Source organism: Pleurodeles waltl, chromosome 10, assembly GCF_031143425.1.
Source record: "Pleurodeles waltl isolate 20211129_DDA chromosome 10, aPleWal1.hap1.20221129, whole genome shotgun sequence".
NCBI classification, from domain to species: Eukaryota; Metazoa; Chordata; class Amphibia; order Caudata; family Salamandridae; genus Pleurodeles; species Pleurodeles waltl.
Genome location: NC_090449.1, coordinates 863,149,433 through 863,172,238, shown reverse-complemented (window position 1 = coordinate 863,172,238; position 22,806 = coordinate 863,149,433). Strand labels below are relative to the sequence as shown.

General features: G+C 45.3%; 1 protein-coding gene across 1 annotated transcript in view; it reads left to right on the top strand.

Moving 5' to 3' along the window:
* Nucleotides 1-22,806, top strand: part of NMT2 (N-myristoyltransferase 2) — a 260,791-nt gene that overhangs the window by 214,372 nt on the left and 23,613 nt on the right. Inside the window, exons 10-11 of the mRNA XM_069211591.1 lie at nt 4,406-4,573; nt 19,162-19,299. Of these exons, the coding sequence (XP_069067692.1) occupies nt 4,406-4,573; nt 19,162-19,299 (306 nt within the window). The remainder of the gene's footprint in view (nt 1-4,405; nt 4,574-19,161; nt 19,300-22,806) is intronic.

The window sequence follows — 22,806 nt, the reverse complement described above, 5'->3', positions numbered from 1 at the left end:
AGGTCCCAGTCTACCAGACAGCACAGCTGTCTGGTTTGCTAAAGACATCTTAAGGGAATATCAGAAAGTTGACCTTGGAATGCATTCCGCCTGTTGATTAGCATCAGCTTTGTGGTTTGTGTTGGAAATGGCACTTCTGAAGGGTTATCCCCAGACTTTTTGTCTTCCTCGTTCTCTTTTTCTGACCTCATTTTTGCTTGTTATTAGACTCTGCACACTTTACCACTGCTAACCAGTGCTAAAGTGCATATGCTCTCTCCCTTTAAACATGGTAACATTGGATCATACCCAATTGGACTATTTAATTTACCTATAAGTCCCTAGTAATGTGCACTGAGGCTGCCCTCATACATTGTTGAAGTGGCAGCTGCTGATCTGAAAGGAGCAGGAAGGTCATATTTAGTATGGCCAGAATGGTAATACAAAATCCTGCTGACTGGTGAAGTCGGATTTAATATTACTATTCTAGAAATGCCACTTTTAGAAAGTGAGCATTTCTTTGCACTTAAATCTTTCTGTGCCTTACAATCCACGTCTGGCTAGATTTAGTTGACAGCTCCTTGTGCATTCACTCAGACACACCCCAAACACAGGGTACTCAGCCTCACTTGCATACATCTACATTTTAAATGGGTCTTCCTGGGCTGGGAGGGTGGAGGGCCTGCTCTCACACAAAGGACTGCCGCTCCCCCTACTGGGACCCTGGCAGACAGGATTGAACTGAAAGGGGACCTGGTGCACTTCTAAGCAACTCTTTGAAGTCTCCCACACTTCAAAGGCACATTTGGGTATAAAACAGGGCCTCTGCCCTACCACCTCAGACACTTGCTGGAGGAGAAACCTGAACCAGAACCTGCATCCTGCCAAGAAGAACTGCCTGGCTGCCTAAAGGACTCACCTGACTGCTTTCTACAAAGGACTGCTGCCTTGCTGTTGCCCTGCTGCCTTGCTGAACTCTTGCCTTGCTGCTGAAGTGCTCTCCAAGGGCTTGGATAGAGCTTGCCTCCGGTTCCCTGAAGTCTCAGTACCAAAAAGACTTCTCTTTTCATTTGGACGCCTTGTGCACCGAAAACTTCGACGCACAGCTTGCTCCGCGGTGAAAAATTCACCGCACCCCGATCCGGAAAGACGCCGCTCGGCGCGACGCCTGCGGTGCGACCGGAACTTCGACGCACGGCCTCTCCTGGACAACGCCGCCCGACTTCAGAAAGGAAATCGACGCGACGCCTGCCGTGAGGGAGAACATTCCACACACAGCCCACCGGAATGACGTGCAGCCGGAAAACAAGCATAGGATTCCACGCACAGACCCCGGGACATCTGGGTATCCCGCAAACCACAGAAGGAGACTGTCCGCGCGCCGGAAAACGACGCACGACTTCCCCACGTGAAAAATAACGACGCAAGTCCGTGTGTGAAGGGGCGAAACCGACGCACACACCATTTTTCCACGTATCTCCTCCTCTGCGGCCCTTTGCGTAGATTTTCCACTTTAAACCAGGTACTTTGTGCTTGAAAGAGACTTTGTTTGCTTTTTAAAGACTTAAGACACTTTATATCACTTCAGTGATATCTCTACAATTTCATATTGCATCTTTGATCGTTTTGACCTGCAATTATCCAGATAAATATTATATATTTTTCTAAACACTGTGTGGTGTATTTTTGTGGTGCTATATTGTGTTATTGTATGATTTATTGCACAAATACTTTACAAATTGCCTTCTAAGTTAAGCCTGACTGCTCGTGCCAAGCTACCAGAGGGTGGGCACAGGATAATTTGGATTGTGTGTGACTTACCCTGACTAGAGTGAGGGTTCTTGCTTGGACAGAGGGTAACCTAACTGCCAACCAAAAACCCCATTTCTAACAGTTTGTAACTCACATTTTCTGGCTTTCTATTTGCTGGCTTTTTTTGCTTTAGGCTCTCCAGGTTCTGTTCGCCTCTCTCATTGCTTAAACCGCGTTTACTGTATTCTTACAGAAAGGCCACAAAATCCCTTTCTGTAACCAGGCATTAAAATGTTTTTCTTATCTTGTTATATTTGATGTGCATTCACAGACCAAGGTCAAATATCAGGCGTTGTCTTCCAAGGGTGCCTGTCAACTTTTTTTTCTCTGTCTACAAAGTGAGGAGATTTCTGTGACAATCTTGCATGATACTGGGGTTAGGAAAGAGGCTTTTTCTAGCACACAACAACATTTAAATGAACTGTGTAAATTTGTCAGAGTATATAATAACACAAATTAAGCACATTTTTTGTTATTCCTAAAGTGTGTTGGAACCAAATACTTTAATATGATCACAACAAATCATTACTCTAGGTGACACAATTTCCACACAATTTCATTTGTGCACTGTATAGTTTTTTTAGTAGAACTACTGTATGTCTGTGTAAATGTAATGGTCATTTCAATTGAAAATGCGTTGTCTGTAATAACAGTGCGCTTCCATACCATGCAGACTCTGCTCTATGCCACTCCACTCCACTCTACTCTCCACCAATCCATACCCCTTCTATTTACACCACTCTTTGCCACTGCACTCTGCACCACTCCATTTTACTCCACTGCACTCTATTCCACTTCACCCTGCATCTCTCTACTCTACCCTGTACCACTCTATGCCAATGCACTCTACACCACTGCACTCTACACTACTCCAGCCCACACCAATCTACTCTGCACAGCTCGACTTTATGCCACTCTGCGACACTTCACTCTTTGCCAATACACTATGGCAGTGCACTGTACTCGAACACGCAACTCTATGCCCCTGCACTCTACTCCAATGCACTATACGCCACTCTAATCTTCTCTGCACCATTGCACTCTGTGCCATTGCACTCTACACCACTTTACTCTGCCATTACATTTTATGCCACTCTGCGCAACTGCACTCTACTGCCCTGCACCACTACTCCCTACACCACTTCACTCTGAAACAATCTACTCTATGCTACTGCACTCTGTGCCACTCTACTCTTAACCACTGCACTGTACACAGCTGCACTGTCACTGCACTCCACTCTGCATCACTGTACTCTAAGCCACTCTACACCACTGCACCCAGATACTCTACTCTGCACTCTCCGCCACTGAACTCAATGCCATTATAATGTGCATTACTCCACTTTACACTGCTCCACTGTATGCCACTGCATTCTATGGCACTAAACCCTACACTGTACCACTAAGTGCTATTTTATTCTGTACCAGTCTATGCCACTCCATTCTATGCTGCCGGACTCTGTGCCACTCTGCACCACTGCACTCTACCATTCACCTCTCCAATCTACGCCACTGCATTGTATGCAGCTGAATTAAATGCTGCTGCACTCAATGCCACTGCACTCTATACCACTGCACTCCGTGCCACTATACTCTACAACACTATTTGCCAATGCACTTTACACCGGTCCACTCCTGTGTATGCCGAACTGCGCGACTCCACACTATGCCACTCCAATACATGACACACTCTTATGCTCCATTCTACAAAATTCTACTCCACTTTTCACCATTCTACTCTACAACACCCCCACGTGACTCTCCGCTATGCTGTTAACTATTATCCATTCTGAACAGCAGCCACGCTAATGTACAAGATGGCTAAAACACATTGGCAAAGCCAATAGCTTTTGCATGTGCAAGACCTATTGGCTTTGTCAATGCTTGTTCTCCACCTCTTTCAAGGTGGGTCTTCTAATTTAGTACACTAACCTCTGCTCAGTCCACACTTGGTGGAAACAAGTAATAGTTATAGACAGAGTACATAGATTACTAGCTCACCACTCAACCAATTTTTCTCTCATTAAAATCTTTTTTTGTTTTAGTAAACAGTTTAGCATCAATCAATCAGTGTTTGTAAAGCACAGCTACTCACCTGTTATGATCTCAAGGCGCTACGCATAACTAAGCATAGCATAGTTTAGAAAGTTTGTAGTCATTAGCAGTTCCAGTGCAATTTAATGGGCGCTTATGGATTCTGGTTTGCTTGAAAATATTTTATGGTTGAGAGAACAATCAAATTATATTTTTTTCTTAAAAAAAAAAAACAATAGTTTAGCATCGGTGTTTTACGACATCTAGCGGTGTGTAACACAATCCTGAAATCAATATTTTGAGAAAAATATAATTGATTTCATTCGAAGTAAAGTGTTGATGTGGAATTCCCTGGTACTCAATAGCGGTCAGTTTATTGCCTTATTTGTAGATTATTGAGATGCTCCCATCTGGCTGTACATTCTGCCTCGCATTATTCCTTCTTCTCAGGAGAACACTAACATTAAGCAAAGAGCTCCAGATGTTAAACTTGATAATGCATGCATAGTGATGTCTAGCCATTAAATTGCGATCGTTCATGGATGATCTTGTGGTTTTTTTCTGTTTTTTTCCTCTGCAGAGCTCAAATGGCGTATTGACAGACTTTTTTAGTTTCTATACGTTACCATCAACAGTTATGCATCACCCGGTTCATAAAACACTTAAGGCTGCTTATTCTTTCTACAACATCCATACTGAGACCCCGCTGCAGGACCTAATGAATGATGCACTTATAATAGCTAAGTTGGTAATGATTTTCTCATACTTAAATATTGGCATGTAATCACCGAATAATGGATTTGGGGACTGTTTCACGACAATGGTGCGCGTTCATGTACGGCCAGCCTTCTGTAGCTACCTGTAGTGCTTTATGATTTTTGCTACTTTTATAGTAGAGTTCTGGGATGGGTTTTGATGACAAAATGTGTTTAGCTATACGTAGCAAAAGCTAACGATCCAACTTCATTGTTAAACAAGCATTGGCGAAGTCAATAGGTCTGGGTTTAATGTGCTAAAACATGCAGCATAAGCACATTAACAGCAGACAATATACAAAGGGCAGCCTGCAGTGATATCTCCCTTGCTTCTGTACAGTCCTGTTTTTGTTTCTGTTTCAAATAAAAGTTGAATGGTAAGGAAGCCTTCATTAGCATCTATCTTTAGTTTATGGCGCATAGTATGACAGGAAGGACTGTAATGAAGGGCTGCCTTTTTAACAGACATTTTTTGATATAGAAACAAAAAGAGGATGGTATTGAAGGTAAGGAATTCTTCCATAAAGCCCGCCATTTTGTTTCTTTGAAATTGAAAAAAATACCCAGACCTGGCGGCACTCACGATAAATTGTGAAGAGGTAAAGGGAATTGTGTATCACAAGGGAGATAACAGAGGGTAGTGGGCAGGAGTCTGGGCAGCGCCAAAGGGAGTAAGGGGTATTGGGAGACAACAGAAAGGAGAAATAGACGAGGAAAAGAGCAAGCCATACAGGAGGCAGCTGGCAGGAAGACAAAGAAGGGGCTGTACTTGTAAAATAGTCCTTCTTGCAGTTTAATGCAAGCACTCACATAATGGTGGAGGTATATTTCCATACGGTCAATAGTGTTATTCAAAAGATGATTACTGCACCAGTCTGAGCTAGGACAGCTTGAGTCTGTCCAATGGCTGAAAAATGCTAGTTGAAGAAAGCCAGTGGTTAAAAGGGGTGGACCCAAAGCTCATTCTAAGATACTGGGTACGGGCCGCTGTGAACAGCATGGCGGCGCCACATCTGGGCTCTGCATAAGCCCGATAGGTCCTCCCCAGGGGTGACTAGAGCGGGGTGTCATAGGTGAGTGTGGTCTTGGAGGCCCAGATTGGTGTCCCTCTCATCTTGCCTCTGGTCCCTCACAGACTACTGCTAGGCCCTCTGATGCTGAGTGGACATCTCAGTCGGTATGGGGGCCAAGTGCATCCTGGGGCCTACTGAGGAGACTAAGACAGGCCTAGTGAGGCCTTGGATTGTTGCCTTGCCTCAATTTGCTTGGGGATGTCACCGGCCACTGTTGGTGGATCTGGTCGGGGCCCGCTGCGGCATTGAATGCGGACCCCACCTACATTGGACTAAACCTGTGCTGGTTGCGTAATTGCCATTAGATCACCGGGGGCCCAGACGCAGGCCATCCCAACTGGTGCAGCAGCACCATACAGGGAAGCAGCGCTCTTGGATTGTGCTCATGCTGGATAAGTCCTCCATCAGAGTGGCTGGAGCAGGGGTACCCTGGTGTGCATGGACTGGGGTCCTGGCTTGGGATCCCCCCCACTGAGCTGTGAAGGGGGCATGATTACTTGTTTTCCTGTGGGCCTTCGGGGACATCCATCTGTATCTGCCAGTGGGGTAATTAAAGCAGAAGATCTGAGACAGAAATGTTGGGAGCAGGGACTGCTGGATGCCCCCACAGTCTGGCTGCAGTGAACCAAAGGAGGAGACTGCACCCAGCGTTAGGCCAGAACTGCAGCGAGGCCACTTGGTTGAGGGCGCAGAGCCCTCTCGGGCCTCAGTCTCAGGGTGACGGGTCTGGGTGTGCCCTAAGGCCACAGCTTTGAACCTGAGGCCAGATCTCTGTCCCGCTGTCTGTCACCTCCAGCCGGGCCAAGAGGCGTGCTCATGTGGCATGGGCCTGTTCCTTAGGGTGGCACAAGCGGGGGCTACTGGACCGGACGTGGCCTGGATTGCTCCTTTGGCCTGCTTGGAAGGATCACTGCAGGCCTCTGGGTGGCATGTCGGTCCCAGGGCCGACAGAGGATCTAACGTTGCAGAGTCACTTGGACCACATCAGATCGGAGAGCGGCCAACACCGCCCCCTGACAACCCTTTGGAATTTCACACAGCGGTTTCCCTCTTGCTTGGCCCGGCCTAAAGGTTGGAGGGATTATGGCTGGTCCAGACATGCTCGTACTTCCTGGGGAGACCCCTGATTAGAACGGTCCCTCATAGGACATATTTCTCATGAGTGCTATGGGGCTTGTGTGATGATCTGATGGCGGGGTAGGGGGAGAACTTATCCTCAGGATTAATTGTATTGTGTGCTTTGTGTAAGTCCCCTTAGCCCTACCGTTGATCAGGATGGTACCTGTAGTGACAGTGGGTGGTCTGTATCCTGGAACCTAGACCATAGGCTATCAGTCTGACTGCAGCTGCTCCTTAAGGCCTTCCACACTTCTTTTGCTGTTCAGATCAGTGGTTGCTCCACCAGCACCCACCCTAGACCATAGTTGGTTTCCATATAGCTGCTAGACTCCGTGCAGAGCCCTTTGGGCACAGTCACCCTGTACTGCGTCCCTGAAAGCCTGTGCTGTGCTCTCTCAGCACCTTCCCACTGGTGGCCTACCTCACCTGCAATTTGACTGACAGCGTTAAAGGGGCACCTTAAGACACCTTGCTTTTCCTCAACGATAAGATGGGGAAAGATAGACCTCAGCAGCACCAACAGGGTAATACCATTACACAGTATACTACAACGCAACAGCCTACTTATAGACTTACTCATCTGGATCAGTCAGAGAGCCTGGAACACTCCCCAGAGCCTCAAGAAGAGCCTTCACTGGGGCCCTTCTGGAGGCTGTACATGGCTCTGTACCAGCACTAGAGGGGCAGATAGTGGGTATCGCCATTGAAGTGAACTTGCTGCATGCTAATCTCTATAAAGTAGCAGATAAATTGGAAAATACGGAAACCTATATAACTTGATTGCAAGGTGAGATATATCTGCTTAATTAGGTCTCCCACATGTCAGTTGTTACTAAAACCTTGGAAAACTGGGTGCAAGACACCGAAGGACGATCGCGCCTACTGGGCTTCCCTAAAAGTGCAGAAGATTAGTCTGCAGAGAGGTTCCTGGAGGACTGTGTGGAGCACACTGCTCCCTAAAGACCTGTCTGATTTCATTGTCATTGAAAGGGCACACGGGGCCCTGGCCCCCGTGCCACCTCTAGGTGCTCCGCCATGGGCCCTCATAACTAAAATCCTATATTTCAGTGATAGAGATTCTATCTTGAGAGCTGCCAGGGAAAGGTAAATGCTGCAATTCGAAAACCACAGGACACCCAAAATTATAGGAGGATCATAAATCCTTCCTGGAAGTGAAGAATTTGTGGAATGGGAATTAAGTATATGCTCCTTTCCTAGCAAAGGTCTGTGTCATAGCAGCAGGAAAACCACACTTCTTCGAGTGCCCTTGAGGAAATCTGGACCTGGATGGACATGTCGATCAGGATTCCTTTGCACACCCTGAGCAGTGCAGACCCCTTCCATACCCGAACGAGGCGGGGTGTGGGTAGATGTCACCGGAATGGAAGAAGAGGTCCTCCGGAGGCGCAGAGCACCACCCACATTGTAGTCAGAGAAGATGGCACCATAGACTCTGCTGCCAACGAGCACTCACTGGTACCTGAGACATTGATAATCAGTAATCTTCCCAGATGGAAGGAACTCTGACATTATTTCACAATGTAGTGACCTCATTCCTGAAACTATGACTCCTTAATTTGTTCTTGAAGTGTTTCTGTATGTCTTGGATGGCTCTTTGCTATCCCTCCCCTTCCTCAAGGGTGGGTGATCTACTGTAACCATTAGTGCTGGGTCCCAGACGGCAGGTGTGTTCAACCTTCCCATTGCAGCATGCTTCAGTGGGAGGTTCTGATAGTTTATACTGATACCGGACAGTGAGCTGCTAAATCCTAGCCTCTCACTGCAGCTGTGCTGGACACCTCTCTCGGAGATGGTGGCATTTATGGTATGCATGATCTGAGTTTGTTTTTCATTAGAATATGCATGGACGTTTGTACTTTATGTCTAAGTGTGGGGGAGGTGGGGCTGTAATTGGATATTTGTGTATATCCTGACACATCAAATCATGTATAATAATATGGTTAATTTATACTTGTCTGGGGTGGAGGAGAGTTTGTTGTGAGTTCTGTTACTTGACCCACAGGTTGATGCCATCTTGTCACACAGAGAGAACTCAATATCCATGCATATCTTAAATAATAATGGGTAAGTCTGGAACATGAAGCTCGTCTCCTGGAATGAGCAGGGTCTGAGCAACTACATGAAACATTTTAGTTCTTAAGAGAAATGCTGCTGACATCGTCTGTTTACAGGAGATGCAGCGCTCTGACACTGCTTGCAAATTAGCCAAAAAATGGAGAGGACAAATCTACTCTAACTATTCGATCTTTTCTAGGGGCTACCTTATATGGATAGCACCTGGAATTCGGTTTGCCCATACCTACATGGAAGCTGATGTTGAGGGTCATTACCTCCTGTTAATACCTATCAACATTGCTGAAGGGCAATTTTTCCCAAAATAACAGGATGCGATTTTGACTGCACTGGACCGGTCCTATTCTTTGGGCTAGCGACTTGAACTGCACCCACCACCAACAACACACTACACCCTACCGCAAGTGGAACAAGATCTCCAAAGAGCACCTGATCGCCAACCTCACACAAGCTCCACCTCCCATCACCAACGACCCCAACACCGCCACCCACAACCTCACACAATGGCTAGCAACCTGCGCAAACTCCCTCGCCCCTTTGAAAACAACACACACACAATCAAGACCGCCCCCTGGTTCACCACTGAACTCCAGGCTTCCAAACGAGAATGCCGAAAAATTGAGAAAGCTTGGCGCCAAGAACCCTCAATGAGCAACTTCTCCGCCCTCAAAACAGCCATGCGCAAACACCACCAACTCAACCGGACCACCAAACGGTCCTTCTACAAAGAACGCATAGACAACAACACACACAACAGTAAGGAACTCATTGCCATCGTCAGAGAACTCACCAAACCCAAATCCAGCACCATCGACCCTCCACACTCCCAAAATCTCTGCAACTCCCTCGCCAACTACTTTCACTGCAAAATCGCAGACATACACAACTGCTTCACAGCATCAGCACCCACCACCGACACAACCAACACCACAACACCCTCCCGCAACAACCAACTACACACCTGGACCCCGACCAACAATGAAGAAATCCGCAAAACCATGAACTCCATCCACTCAGGCTCCCCAACAGATCCTTGCCCCCACCCCATTTTCAACAAGGCTAGCCAAATCATCGCTCCCCAGCTCCGTGCCGTCATCAACAGTTCCTTCGACACCGCAACCTTCCCTGACGTTTGGAAGCAAACCAAAGTCAACGCTCTTCTCAAAAAACCCAAAGCAGGCCCAGAAGACCTCACAAACTACCGTCCCATTTCTCTTCTCCTCTTCCCCGCAAAGGTCGCTGAGAAGATAGTAAACGCTCAACTGTCTCGCTTCCTAGAAGAAAACAACATACTTGACGCCTCCCAGTCTGGATTCCGCAAGAACCACAGCACTGAGACTGCCCTCATCGCCTGCACGCACGACATCAGGACGAGAGTCGACAAGGGCGAGACCGTCACCCTCATCCTCCTAGATCTCTCTGCAGCTTTCAACACTGTATGCGACCAAACTCTCCGCGCACACCTTTTTGATGCCGGAATTCGCCACAAGGCAATAGACTGGCTCACCTCCTTCCTTGCCGAAAGAACCCAAAGAGTTGGCCTCCCTCCTTTCCGGTTTACAGCCACCAAGATCATCTGTGGGGTCCCCCAAGGATCCTCCCTCAGCCCCACCCTCTAACATCCTCTGCCCCCACGGCATCACCATCATCTCATACGCAAACGACACCCAGCTCGTCATCTCTCTTACCAGGAACCCAGCCACCGCCAAGATTAACCTGCACGCCGGACTCCTCGACGTCGCCAAATGGATGACAGCAAGCCACCTCAAATTAAACTCAAACAAAACAGAGATCATCATCTTCGACCCCAACAAGACAGTATGGAACGACGCCTGGTGGCCCACCACACTCGGACCACACCCACCACCCACGCACGCAACCTTGGCATTGTTCTAGACTCATCTCCATGACTCAGCAAATCAGCGCCATATCATCCTCCTGCTTCAACACCCTTCGCATGCTACTCAAGACTTTCAAATGGATTCCTTTAGAAACAAGAAGAACAGTCACCCACGCCCTCATCAGCAGCAGACTGGACTACGGCAATGCCCTCTGCGCAGGGACCACAGCCAAGCTTCAAAGAAAACTCCAGCGAATTCAGAACGCAGCCGCACGTCTCATCCTCAACCTCCCTCGCCACGAACACATATCCACCCACCTCAGATCCCTACACTGGCTGCCCATCAACAAAAGGATCATTTTCAAAGTCCTCGTCCATGCTCACAAAGCCCTCCGCGACACTGGACCGGCCTACCTCAACAAACGAGTAAACTTCCACATACCAACTCGACAGCTCCGCTCTGCCGACCTCGCCAAAGTCCCCTGCATCCAACGCACCACCTCCGGCGGCAGATCCTTCTCCCACCTCACCGCCAAGACCTGGAACTCCCTCCCCACCAACCTACGCAAGACCCAGGACCTCCTAACCTTCAGAAAGCACCTTAAAACATGGCTTTTTGAGCAGTAACCGGCAAACCCTCCTCCCCCCCCCCCCCCATCCCAGCGCCTTGAGACCCTAACGGGTGAGTAGTGCGCTTTAGAAATTATTTGATTGATTGATTGATCTTGAACGGGGAACTAGATAGGCATCCTCTACACCATAACTTATCAGATCACGTCCTGATTTCCTTTGAGGTCAGATGGGGAACTGAGCCAGGTCACCCATCACCTTGAGGTTCGCTCCTGTGATACTCCAGGATGTGGAGGGCAGGGAAACACTGACAGAGGCTCTGTCAGATTTTTTCAAGATTAACTGGTCTTCCAACTCGTCATAGTTCTACCGAGCGGGAAGCAATGAAGGCTCTGATCCAGGGGCGCTCTGTTGGGCTGTGTTGGGGTTAGATGCACTCTTCAGGCCAAATTGACTTGAAAAGAGGAAGAATTGGTGCATTTGCAGCACCTTTCTCTGGGTGATCTCATAGGGAAAGAGAGCGAATTAGAAGTCCATCGACAGGTAGCGGAAGTGAGAGGTAGACTGGACAAATACACCCTTAAATCATACCACCAACTTCTACATAGGAGGGAGAAAGTGCCAGACGATTATTAGTATGGATCCTCAGGCGGGAACCTCCCCTCTCCCCCATACTCCCATCTTAAACCTTCCCAGAGCCGGGAGGTATACTTTTAGAACAAGTGTTTCACAGCCCTCATCCTCCTGAACCAGACCACACATCTTCATTTCTTGCCACCTTAACACTTCTCCACCGATGAGGAAGCTGTCTTGAACCTCGAGGCAGATCTTATATTGGAAGAGATCCTGCCAGCGCTTCAGCAATTGCTCAGGGGAAAGGCACTGGGCTATGACCGCTTTCCTGCAGAGTTTTATCAGGCTTTCTTCCCCTCTCTTACTCAGCATCTACTGGAGGTTTACTTGGCGTCCGAAGACGCTGGTGTACTCCCCAAGTCTAAGGAGGGGGACTGCGATCGGATAGCTCGAACCGCCCTCATACAGACTACTCGCTCTTATCTACACAGACATGGAAGTGCTGTGAAAAAGTTTAGCCCTTTGGTTACGCCTGTTAATTACATAACTAATACATGAAGATCAGTGTGGGTTCATCCCCAGCCATAACACCACTATGAAGCTCCGGAGATTAATGCATGTCTTACACGAAGAGATGGGTTGGGAGGAGGAGCTCCCATCATCTCAGTCGATATTGCCAAGGGCTTTGACACGGTTTACTGGCAGTACCTCATGCAGGTTCTAGATGCAATGTGATTTGAACTACAATTTCGAGCTTGAGTGAGTCTTCTGTACACATGTCCTACTACCAGGGTGATTGTTGGTAAATTATACTCTGATAGTTGGCTAGTTGGCAGGGGAATGCGTCAAGGCTGCCTGCTCTCACCGCTCCTTTTCACCATCTCTCTAGAGCCGCTGGCCATTTGGATTTGGCATGAGATGGCACATTGGGGTATTACAGTAGGGAGTGTCACCCACCTAGTGTCTCTCTATGTCGATGACACCATTTTATCTTTTACGGCACCCAGACACTCCCTCCCACTGCTGTTGGGACACTTGGATATATTTGAGGAGATCTCTGGCCATTGGATTATTTACATGAAAGCTTTAGTATTTACCTTGGAGTCGCTCCTCCCCCGAGCTGCGGCGATATTACCAGAACTACCCCTCAATTGGGAAACTGATTGATTCCGTTACCTGGGCGTGGTGGCGGCACACACAGAGCAGAAGCGCTCACGGTCTAATATTACCAGGGTCAAGGAGGGCCTCGGGTCCTCCATTCAGTTATAGAACACTCTTTCCCTTTCCCTCACGAGACGCGTGGTCATTTAAAAATTGTTATTTTTACTGTGGTATTTCTACTCCATAAAACACTAATTCAGCAGTCTTCCTCAGAACGGAACTGCATTTCCTGCTTACATCCTTGATTTGGGCAGGTGGACGCAGTAAGGTGGCAAGGGACTTTCTCTTATTCCCACTGGAAAAGTGGGGACTGGCTGTCCCAGATCTGGAACAGTTTTACCTGCCCTCTCATATGCACCATGCTGCACATTGGTTCACAGAGGGGAGCAACTGGGAGAAAAAATTCCCGAATTAAAATCAGGATTATACGTGATTATCATCATTAGGGAGGGAAAGATTCTAGCCTCATTCTATCTTACTGTGCCAATACTCTGGAAGGACTAGATTTGATTGCAGAAGTTCTTGTTTCCCGGGTCCAGCAGTCGGTCGTTGCCACAATAGGAAGGGCAGGGAAAATATTGTGTTCCATTTGTACTTGCAGTTTTTACCCAGGGTTATGGTTTCAGTCCAGTGCCCAGGATATTTGGGCAGCTTTCATGCATACCTTTATATTTGGAAATCCCAGTCACCATGTGCTTCAAAATAGTGGACACCTCGTGACTATCTGTGTTCTGTTCTTACAAACCAAAGATAGCTTTTTGGGATTTGGTCTTTTACCTTCCCGAAACATTTTATGGGTAGCAGGGGAGAAAATCCATGTTATTGCTTGTGATTCTTCCCATCTAAGTTATTTCTAACCTTCCCCATTTGTATAAATCTTTGTAAAGTGTTTGTAGACGTGGAGGAGGCTCTTGCTTTCGTATATTTTGGAAGTCTCCTGAAGTTGGTTTATATCCAGATATTTAATGGGTCCCTATGTTCATGTGAATCCATTATTTATTATTAGAAAATGACATTAATTCCCTTCTTTGACTATTACTGTTCCTTGTGACTTAACAGTTTATCTTGACTCCAGAGACCTCGGTAAAAAGGGTTAGCTCTTCCATTTCATTGGGAAGGGATTCCTCAAGTTTCGATGATAAAGCACAGACTGTGATAAGCAAACTGTGCCAGCTTGAGTTCTTTGCTGCCTGCGGACATGCCTTTAATCTTAGGATTTCTGATCATTCTTTGAAATAAGGGCTCAAATGACAGGGTGAAAACCAAAGGTGATAGAGGACAGTCCTGCCTTGCTCCCCTTGTTGATATAATTACTGAAAACTCTCCAGTCACTTATTTTTGTTGATGGTTTGTCGTAGATGAAGTGAATGTGTGTTTTCATTACTGGGCCCACTCGTCGGTTCAGGACAGGAGTATGGAAAATAAACGGGTAAGAATTTACTTTATTACCATTTTATTTTTCAGCCCTGAGGGGCATTTTAAGCAGAGGGGTGATGGTCCTCCGTCCTAATGGAGGAGCCGCTCCCGGATTCAAAATCAGTTTGGTCTCCGGGTGGGGCATAGTCTTATAAATATTTGTTTTGTCTGTGCAGTTTTAGGTTTTGCTTTTTTTAAATAGTGTTCAATAAAAGGAGTATAAAATGTTGGTAATATATGATGATATACTCCTATGAATCATACCCTCTTCTTCTTTAAATCTTTTATTTATTTGATGTGGTGTCTAGTTTGTATTTATCTTAGTTTGTATGTTAGTATTCTGTCAGACTTATTTCCCTTTTCATAATATGTTTGTTTTAAGTATAACAATTTTCTTGCTGAGTCTTTCATCGTTTGTTCCTGTTCTCCCTTGACCTTTCTTAGCTCCCTGGATCTCCTAAGTGAAGAATCTATTCTGTGTTGCCTCTTCTTTTTTTCTTAATAAAACCCCAGCCGTACACACGATTGTAGTTCACCCTGACAGTGCCACATCTGGTGTGTGTTCCTTAATGAAAACACTGCAGGGCGGTCAGGTTTTCCTTCTCTGGGCTTGCTTGTCAGCTGTGTAACAGTTTGCCAAAAGATAGCGAAACAAATGAGAATCTCCTGTATTTTTTCACAAACAAATATCTGCGTTTGCCTGTTGCTGGCAGGTCACTGCCAAAATATTAAAGCATATACATAAAAATATAAGAAATACCAGGTGTCCTCTGAGGTAGGTTTTTTCCTATCCTGCCTCTTTATTGAAAAGGAGATCCAGCTGTGTGCCCCACTACCAGACAAGATGCTGATGATTGGGGAGAGCAGGAGTGTACTGTTACCTTTTGGAAATGGTGAAAATAGCAGAGGAGCTGCTGCTAAAGATGGGCAAATAGTTCTGCACCGCAACCATAAATTATTCTTATTTTGATATTCCCATTTGACAACCAAGCAGAAAGTGTCCTCAGATTTGTGGCTGGAGGCGACGACCTAAAATAAAGGTCTTTGGATCAGTGCCTCATGCCTTGACCAGGGTCAAAATTAAGGAAACAGTCTTGCAACCAACCTTGTGTGAAAGATGGTGATGTGTGAAAAATCAGTAGAAAGTCAGAAGAAAGAAAAAAGTGAAGACTTACATGTATAAAGATTACTAGGACGAGGTAAATCAGTTTCGGAAGGTCAGATATGTGTTGTGGCTTTGTCAAGAAAAAAAATACAACAAAAATGTTGCAAGTGGGATCACTCTAAAAAAGTACTGCGACTTGCCTCGAGGGTGATCAGACACTTTCTACAGAAGCCCCAATTTACCTTATGACGTATGGTTCGTGAAAATCTCTGAGTGAAGCAATTCAAGTTCCAGGTCCACTTTGCATTTAAGGAAGTCAATTTGCAGGATTCTTTAGTCAATGTGCAGGTATGTTGTGTTGCTATTATTTGGATGGGTATCCACCAGCTCTGGGCTACGTCATGCTGTTGGTCAAATGTGGACATTTGTTATTATCATTCCTTCCATTGCTTACTCTGAACGTGTCGAAGCAGGACCAACTTGGAACCTATAGCAGTTCAGGGCTCCAGGGTGGTTAGACATGTTTATTCCGGAACCTGCACACATCTAGTCTAAAAGGTGTTCAGGGAACTTATAGTACCTGCAGCTTGATGCATCCCTGCCTCAGATATTGAAAAAGTGAGCAGGCAGTTGGCTCTGTGGTGAACTTTGATTACCGTCCTTATCATAGAAGGTTGATTAACAATTTGCAGCCAGTCCCTTAATGACTTCTCCCCTATTTCTGCCCATTCCCTAGGGAAACCTTTGAACTGCTAGCAGATTCCATTGGGTTCAATATCATATGCCACTCGGTCTTACTGCCCGAACAGGAAATATAATTATGTACTAGAATTCTCTTCTGTCTCAAAAGTATAAAAGTGCATTTCTTATTTTTAGCGAGAGTTCATTTCAGACCTCGCTGTGCTCAGGCTGTTAAAATCATGACAGTTGTTACCACAAGACCGGAAGTAGTAATTGAAGTTAATGTATTTTTTCAAATACATTCAGGTGCACATCAGCCTGACAGCCTAAGTTGGTCATAGAGGAATATTCGAGATGTACAGGAATAATATATTTTATGTTTTAGCCCCCTAACTAAATTTGTAACTATGGAGGCTTTAATCACTTTTACAGTTAACTTATAGTATATGGATTGAAGAAGCAGGGGTAGGTAATACTAAACAAAGCATACAGAACCTAGAGTTTCTTCAGCATGCTTCGACCTTAAAGCCACAGGATGCAAAAAGTGAAATACCTACATATTTTTACCAGTGTAAAGTACATCTTTTCACAACTATATATGCTCCTTCTATCTGGATACTTTCTTTAGGGTTACTGTGGTTCCCATGTTGCTTGCAAGCACTCTGTCTGACCTCGTTGTTTTTGTAACTGTTCAAGATCTTTCAGAAAACATTCTGTCGAGTTCCAGTGCCACATTATGTCTCTCTTGACTATTGTTACACCAGAGCCCACCAGTGTGCCCCCCCACATTTTCCAGGATCTCCAGTAGGGCTGCTCGGGGGGAGCATTCGACTGTGCGCTGTGTGATCTGGGAGATTCTAGAGACGAGCCTTGCCTAGTAGCTGGAAATAACTAGGCCTGGGCAGAGTTCTGTTATGCGGAACTCTGCGAAGTGCCAAAAAAACTCTGCCACGCTACGCGTGGTAAGTTATGCTGTTTGCGCTGATTTTCAGTGCCAGGAGTTTCTCCTGTGCTGTAAAATCACCGCAAACTGCATCACGCGGAGCGCCAGGGGGCGCTGACTCCTTTCTCCTGCTCGAGTAGATTTTCTACTCAAGCAGCAGCTCTCTTATCGCAAGCGGCCGCGAATCATGGGCACCTTGTCACCCCATCTATGTTCCTTCGTTCCGGGGGCATTCTAAATATTTCTCTAGAGCCACGTTTATCCTGTTACTTTCAATTCTCATACGGGGGACCTTATACAAATATTCATGGGAACTTCTAATATTCTACTTTCCTTGTAATTCACTTCTGGGTTAGCCTTATAAATATTTTCCTGAAAACACTGTGTTCCATTTATGTCCTGTAAGTTAACCAAATCAATATTTCTTTGAAAAGTCATTCGGTAAATTCCTTCTGAAATTCAGGGCTGACAGCACAGTTATTTCCAGGAATCTGAATAATTGTGTAGGCCCCTGATAAATTACACCGGCTTTAACCACAGCGGTTATACTGAGAAAATGACAGCCTGTAATTAATGTATGTAGCTTCTGTATTAACCTTTTAAAGGTTTCCTGGGACTGGATAAAATCACTATGTTTCCTTTAAATCATATATTGGTTGACCTAATGATTTTTTTCTGGAAACAGAGTAACCCTCTACAGTCCTTGTAGATTCCTGTCAGTTTTACCCCTGAACCTTCAAGTTGTGCCTCACCAAAGCCACAGGCTTCAGAGCCCAGTACCTCCTTGATGTCTGTAGCATAGTGTTTCTTGACTGAAGCAGCGGAGGCGTGGCCCAATAGGTACCCCCTCACAGTAGCAATTTTATTCCTTCACTTTTCAAACCTGTATCCGCCTTCGTCTTACCTATTATGGTGAATGGTAAGAACGTTGTCCTACTGTTTTGGTTTCTTGGAGTATGCACAAGCCTTGGCCCATTGATGTCTGTTCTTTCTTAGATTGTCTTCCTATTCATGAGAGCACAGCCTCCTGGACCACAGCTGCACCTTGAGGATCCCTTTTCCTTGAGTGGGAGCAGACAACCCTGGTAGATCAATATCTGCATTATGTCCTCCCCTGAGAGAGTATTATTAGGACTGCGACTTGGTTAACATTTAATGAGGAAAATTAAAGCACTCCTTATAAGATAAAGAGCATCTAAAAGTGCTGGAGAACGATGCTCTGTAATTGAATTGCATATTGCGTTCAGCAGAAGTAATGCCAAATAGAGAGATGTGTACAGAGGAACTATCAAAACACCAATGAAAATGGTTATGGGAAAGGTGAGTGCATTTTAGATGAGAGTAAGGAATGTTTATTATTTGGCTCAAATGGACAAATATGTGAAGGGTATGGTGAACGATTGAAGGATTGTGCATCTATTGATATGTACTATAGGATGGTGATTACAAAGCTGACCCTTGAAGGATGGTCCATGGATGAAAATAGCCATAGGTATTATGGGGTAATTGGGCCTGGTAGTTCAAATGTGACTTTGTGTTGATTGATTACCAATCAAAACTGCTCAGATGTCAGCCTTGGGCAGCACACCAATACTAGTAACTTTCAAGCCTCCATGGAGAATGTAGTCAGCATGGAGGAAAACCTTGATGAGCTATTTCATGTAGTGAGGTCCAAATCACTTCAAGTGAAACGCAATCCTTCCTAAAACCTTAAGATAATATCAGTGAACTATCCGCTGCATGCAACATTTGTTCTGGTTTCCCTGATAGGACACACCTGTCAAATGCAGTATTTTGTGATATAGTAGCCTGGTAAATTTTTTCACACACATTTATGATCGTCCATTGGCACTACACAGTTTAGTGTGTGCATCTTCTAATTTTCTGACCATTTAAGATGAATACAACCCACTGACTTAATCAAGCAATGACTTGAGTTGTTTTAGCTATGCAGTCATTTGAACAGTTCAGTAACACTAATAGAAACTCTATTTTCACTTTGGCAGAAAGGATTTGATGTATTTAATGCACTAGATTTAATGGAGAACAAAACATTCCTGGAAAAACTAAAGTTTGGAATAGGAGATGGCAACTTGCAATATTATTTGTATAACTGGAGATGTCCACCCATGGAATCTGAAAAGGTAAGAAGAAAGTGCATGGTACCTTTCCTTCTAATGTACTAAATAATGTAAAAGTGAAAGCTCCTAATTGTGTCACAGCTCAGAAGAAAATGTAGCATGGAGCCCTTGGACTCCTCAATAGATAATGCAAAAAACAAATGTGATATGTCTGGTTGGTGCTTCACCACATTTGGGAAACAAAATAAAAAAGAACCACGTTTAAACATTAACCGGTGCATGTACTGTAAATGGTCTATTTGCCTGTTGTGAATTCCACACCAGTTAGTTGAACTTTACTCAATGTGCATGATGCTCAGCTACTACCATACTGTTAGACGTTCTGTTTATTTTTAATTTATTCACTACACAGTCAGAGTGAAGTTAAGGTTTTGAAAAAAAAACAAAAAAATTCCCCGCTTTTCGCCAGCTATTATTAGCTACAGAAATGAAATCTTGTACCAAGCCATGCCTCGCTCATACCCTCATGTAAGACATCACTGAGAACGTCTCAGATTACATCATTAATGACATCAAAAAGGAGATCACTTATGACCTCACCAGTGACCTATCTGATGACATCAGTTTTGTGGACTGTTTTCACTTTACAACATGTACATCAGTGACCTTAGTACATAGATGTAATATGTTTTCAAGGTACATTTCAAGACTTTGTATACTCTCACACCACCCACAATTACTAAAATATGAGATAACGTGCAATTTTTTTGAGTTCTTCCAACACCCAACCTTAGAGCTGAATGTCTCACTTAGCCAACAGCTTTTGTTATTTGATTCTAAGATTCTAAACTTAAAGTAGGCATAACCTCATGCCACAATTGGTACTGTAGCCACTTGGACAGCACAGGGCACCTCATCACATTAGCTGTAGCTTCCAGCTCTGCGTAGTAAATATTATAAGCACTCCAAGATCTTAACCCTTAACCCAAGGATGAATTGAACAGATTTGTGGATTTGGCCTTTTCATAGGTATACAGTGTGAACCCAAGTATGTCTTGTTCTTATGGCATCACATATTTTAATTGGTCGTACAGCTTTGTCATTGGTGATGTCATGTGATCTTGCCAGTGATGTAATTGATGATGTATTTTGAAATGTCATCAGTGATGTTATCATCTGGGGCTGAGGGGCCATACCCCCTCGCCTTTTGCCCCTCAAGAAGTGTGTCTGTCAGGCTGAGCAAAGGTCAGCCTGACAGATACTCCTCATTTTCAGGTCAGGTAGTCAGGAGCTAGACATGCGCTATTTGTGCAGGCTCCCGGCTGCCTGACCTGAACTTTGATATGCTAAGGAGGTCACAGCACCTGCAAGTGTGACCTCTTCTGCTCAGCAAAGCTCCTCACCTCGGTGACGAGGGATAGTGTAACTTATTGACTCTGAACTTGGTGCTTCAGTTTTAGCCCCTGAAGCACCCAGGGCAGAGTGTCACATCGTCACAGAGTGGGGAGGGATCACCAGTCTCACTGACCCCATCCCACTTTGTGACAAGGTTGGGGTTGCTGCCTTCCTCATTGGCTGACCTGGGGTCAGCCAATGAGGAAGATAGCAGTCCCAACCCTCGTGGCACCTCTTTGGCTCTGGACTTCTGTTTTCCCTCATTGGCTGACCTAAAGTCAACCATTGCGGGAAGGTAGCAGTCCCAGCCCACTTGGGACCTTCGAAGCTGAGCTGCAGGTAAGTGTGTGTTGGTTTTTTTTGTTGGTTTTTTTAAATTAATGTTTAGTGCGTGTATGTTTGAATACTTGGTAATGGGTGTAGGGAATGGATGTGCGTGTGTGTTTGAATGAATGAGTGTGAATGTGAGTGTGTATGTGTCCGTGTATGTCCCGTCTGCCCCACTCCCTCCTAAAATTACCGGCCGCCACTGAATGTTATGTGCAACATTGTTAACAGTTCACTATGAATGCCAACATCCCCGGCCCACACCATTTGACTCAACACTTATTTGTAAAGCAAATATCTCAAAACCAATTAATGAATGTTCGCCAAAAGAGGAACAGTACTGCTTGAAGTGAAGTCCTGGTTTCATGATATGGTTAGTATAATTCCAGTCAGCAGTTTTTTCGGTAGCAGAGAAGAAGGTTTCCTATGACACTTAAAATGGAAAACACAACTTCTTTAATTATTTAATTATTCTCCATCCTTAAGTGGATTTGCAAAAAACTTGACATGCAGAAACGTAGTCTCTGACATTTCTTTTACTGAAGTGTCTGATGCATGTTCATAAAATGGTATTATCGACACGAGAGGGACTGGGAGGATTTACTGGTCCAGTGTACTTTCTCCCTGTGCAAGTACACTGTTCCAAGAAAAGAGTATAGTCAATGAGGACGAAAAGTAGACTGAAAGAAGGTGGTGTAGGAGTGCCCTCAAGCATCACAGTAGGATGCTAGGCATCATCATCGGGCTGACTCCTCGTCAGACCGGCACTGCAACGTCTGACGGGCCACCACACGGAAGGTGGTGGCTCTTCAACCGGAAAATGGGTCTGCAGATCCAACTAGGTCTGCAGAACGTGCTGACAGAGGAGGAAAGGAGAGTGAAGGGTATATAAAATTGGCTCTGAACACCTAATGACTTAATTTAATGTTTTATAGTAAGGGTCAGGCCAAGATTTAAAATAAATGAAGGAGTATCAAGGGAAATAATGTCTCCTATACTCCTAAAGGAAGGAAAGGAGGAGAGAGTATTCACTCCTAACACTGGGTCGACATGTTTCACGCCTACACGGTCAGAAATTGATCCAATGGCGCTTCATCCGGACCGTTAGTTGTAACTTCTCCTTAATAAACTAAAAACAAAAACTGTAAATGCTGGGAGGTCACTTACAGTCTGTGGACCAGTCGTCACAGTCAGTCTAGTTGTGGGTCGCCCATCCCATGGAAAGACAGGGCATCATAGGGACGCGTAAAACCTCATAACCAGGGTGAGTTCATTCAACTCCGCCGGTGGTCTGCTGTGTGCCTACCCGAGGTCGTGGACCCAGTGTTAGGAGTGAATACTCTCTCCTCCTTTCCTTCTTTTAGGAGTATAGGAGACATTATTTCCCTTGATACTCCTTCATTTATTTTTAATCTTGGCCTGACCCTTACTATAAAACATTAAATTAAGTAATTAGGTGTTCAGAGCCAATTTTATATACCCTTCACTCTCCTTTCCTCCTCTGTCAGCACGTTCTGCAGACCTAGTTTGATCTGCAGACCCATTTTCCGGTTGAAGAGCCACCACCTTCCGTGTGGTGGCCCGTCAGGCGTTGCATTGCTGGTCTGACGAGGAGTCAGCCCGATGATGATGCCTAGCATCCTACTGTGATGCTTGAGGGCACTCCTACAACACCTTCTTTCAGTCCTCATTGACTATACTCTTTTCTTGGAACAGTGTACTCATTTCTATTATATGTTCATAAAATGGTGCCAAAGCTATAAGCAAACCAGAAAATACCTTTTGTAGGAAACTGGCCCTTGGTGCAGTTACCCTCCCCCCCCCACACTTTTAGCCTAATATTGATGC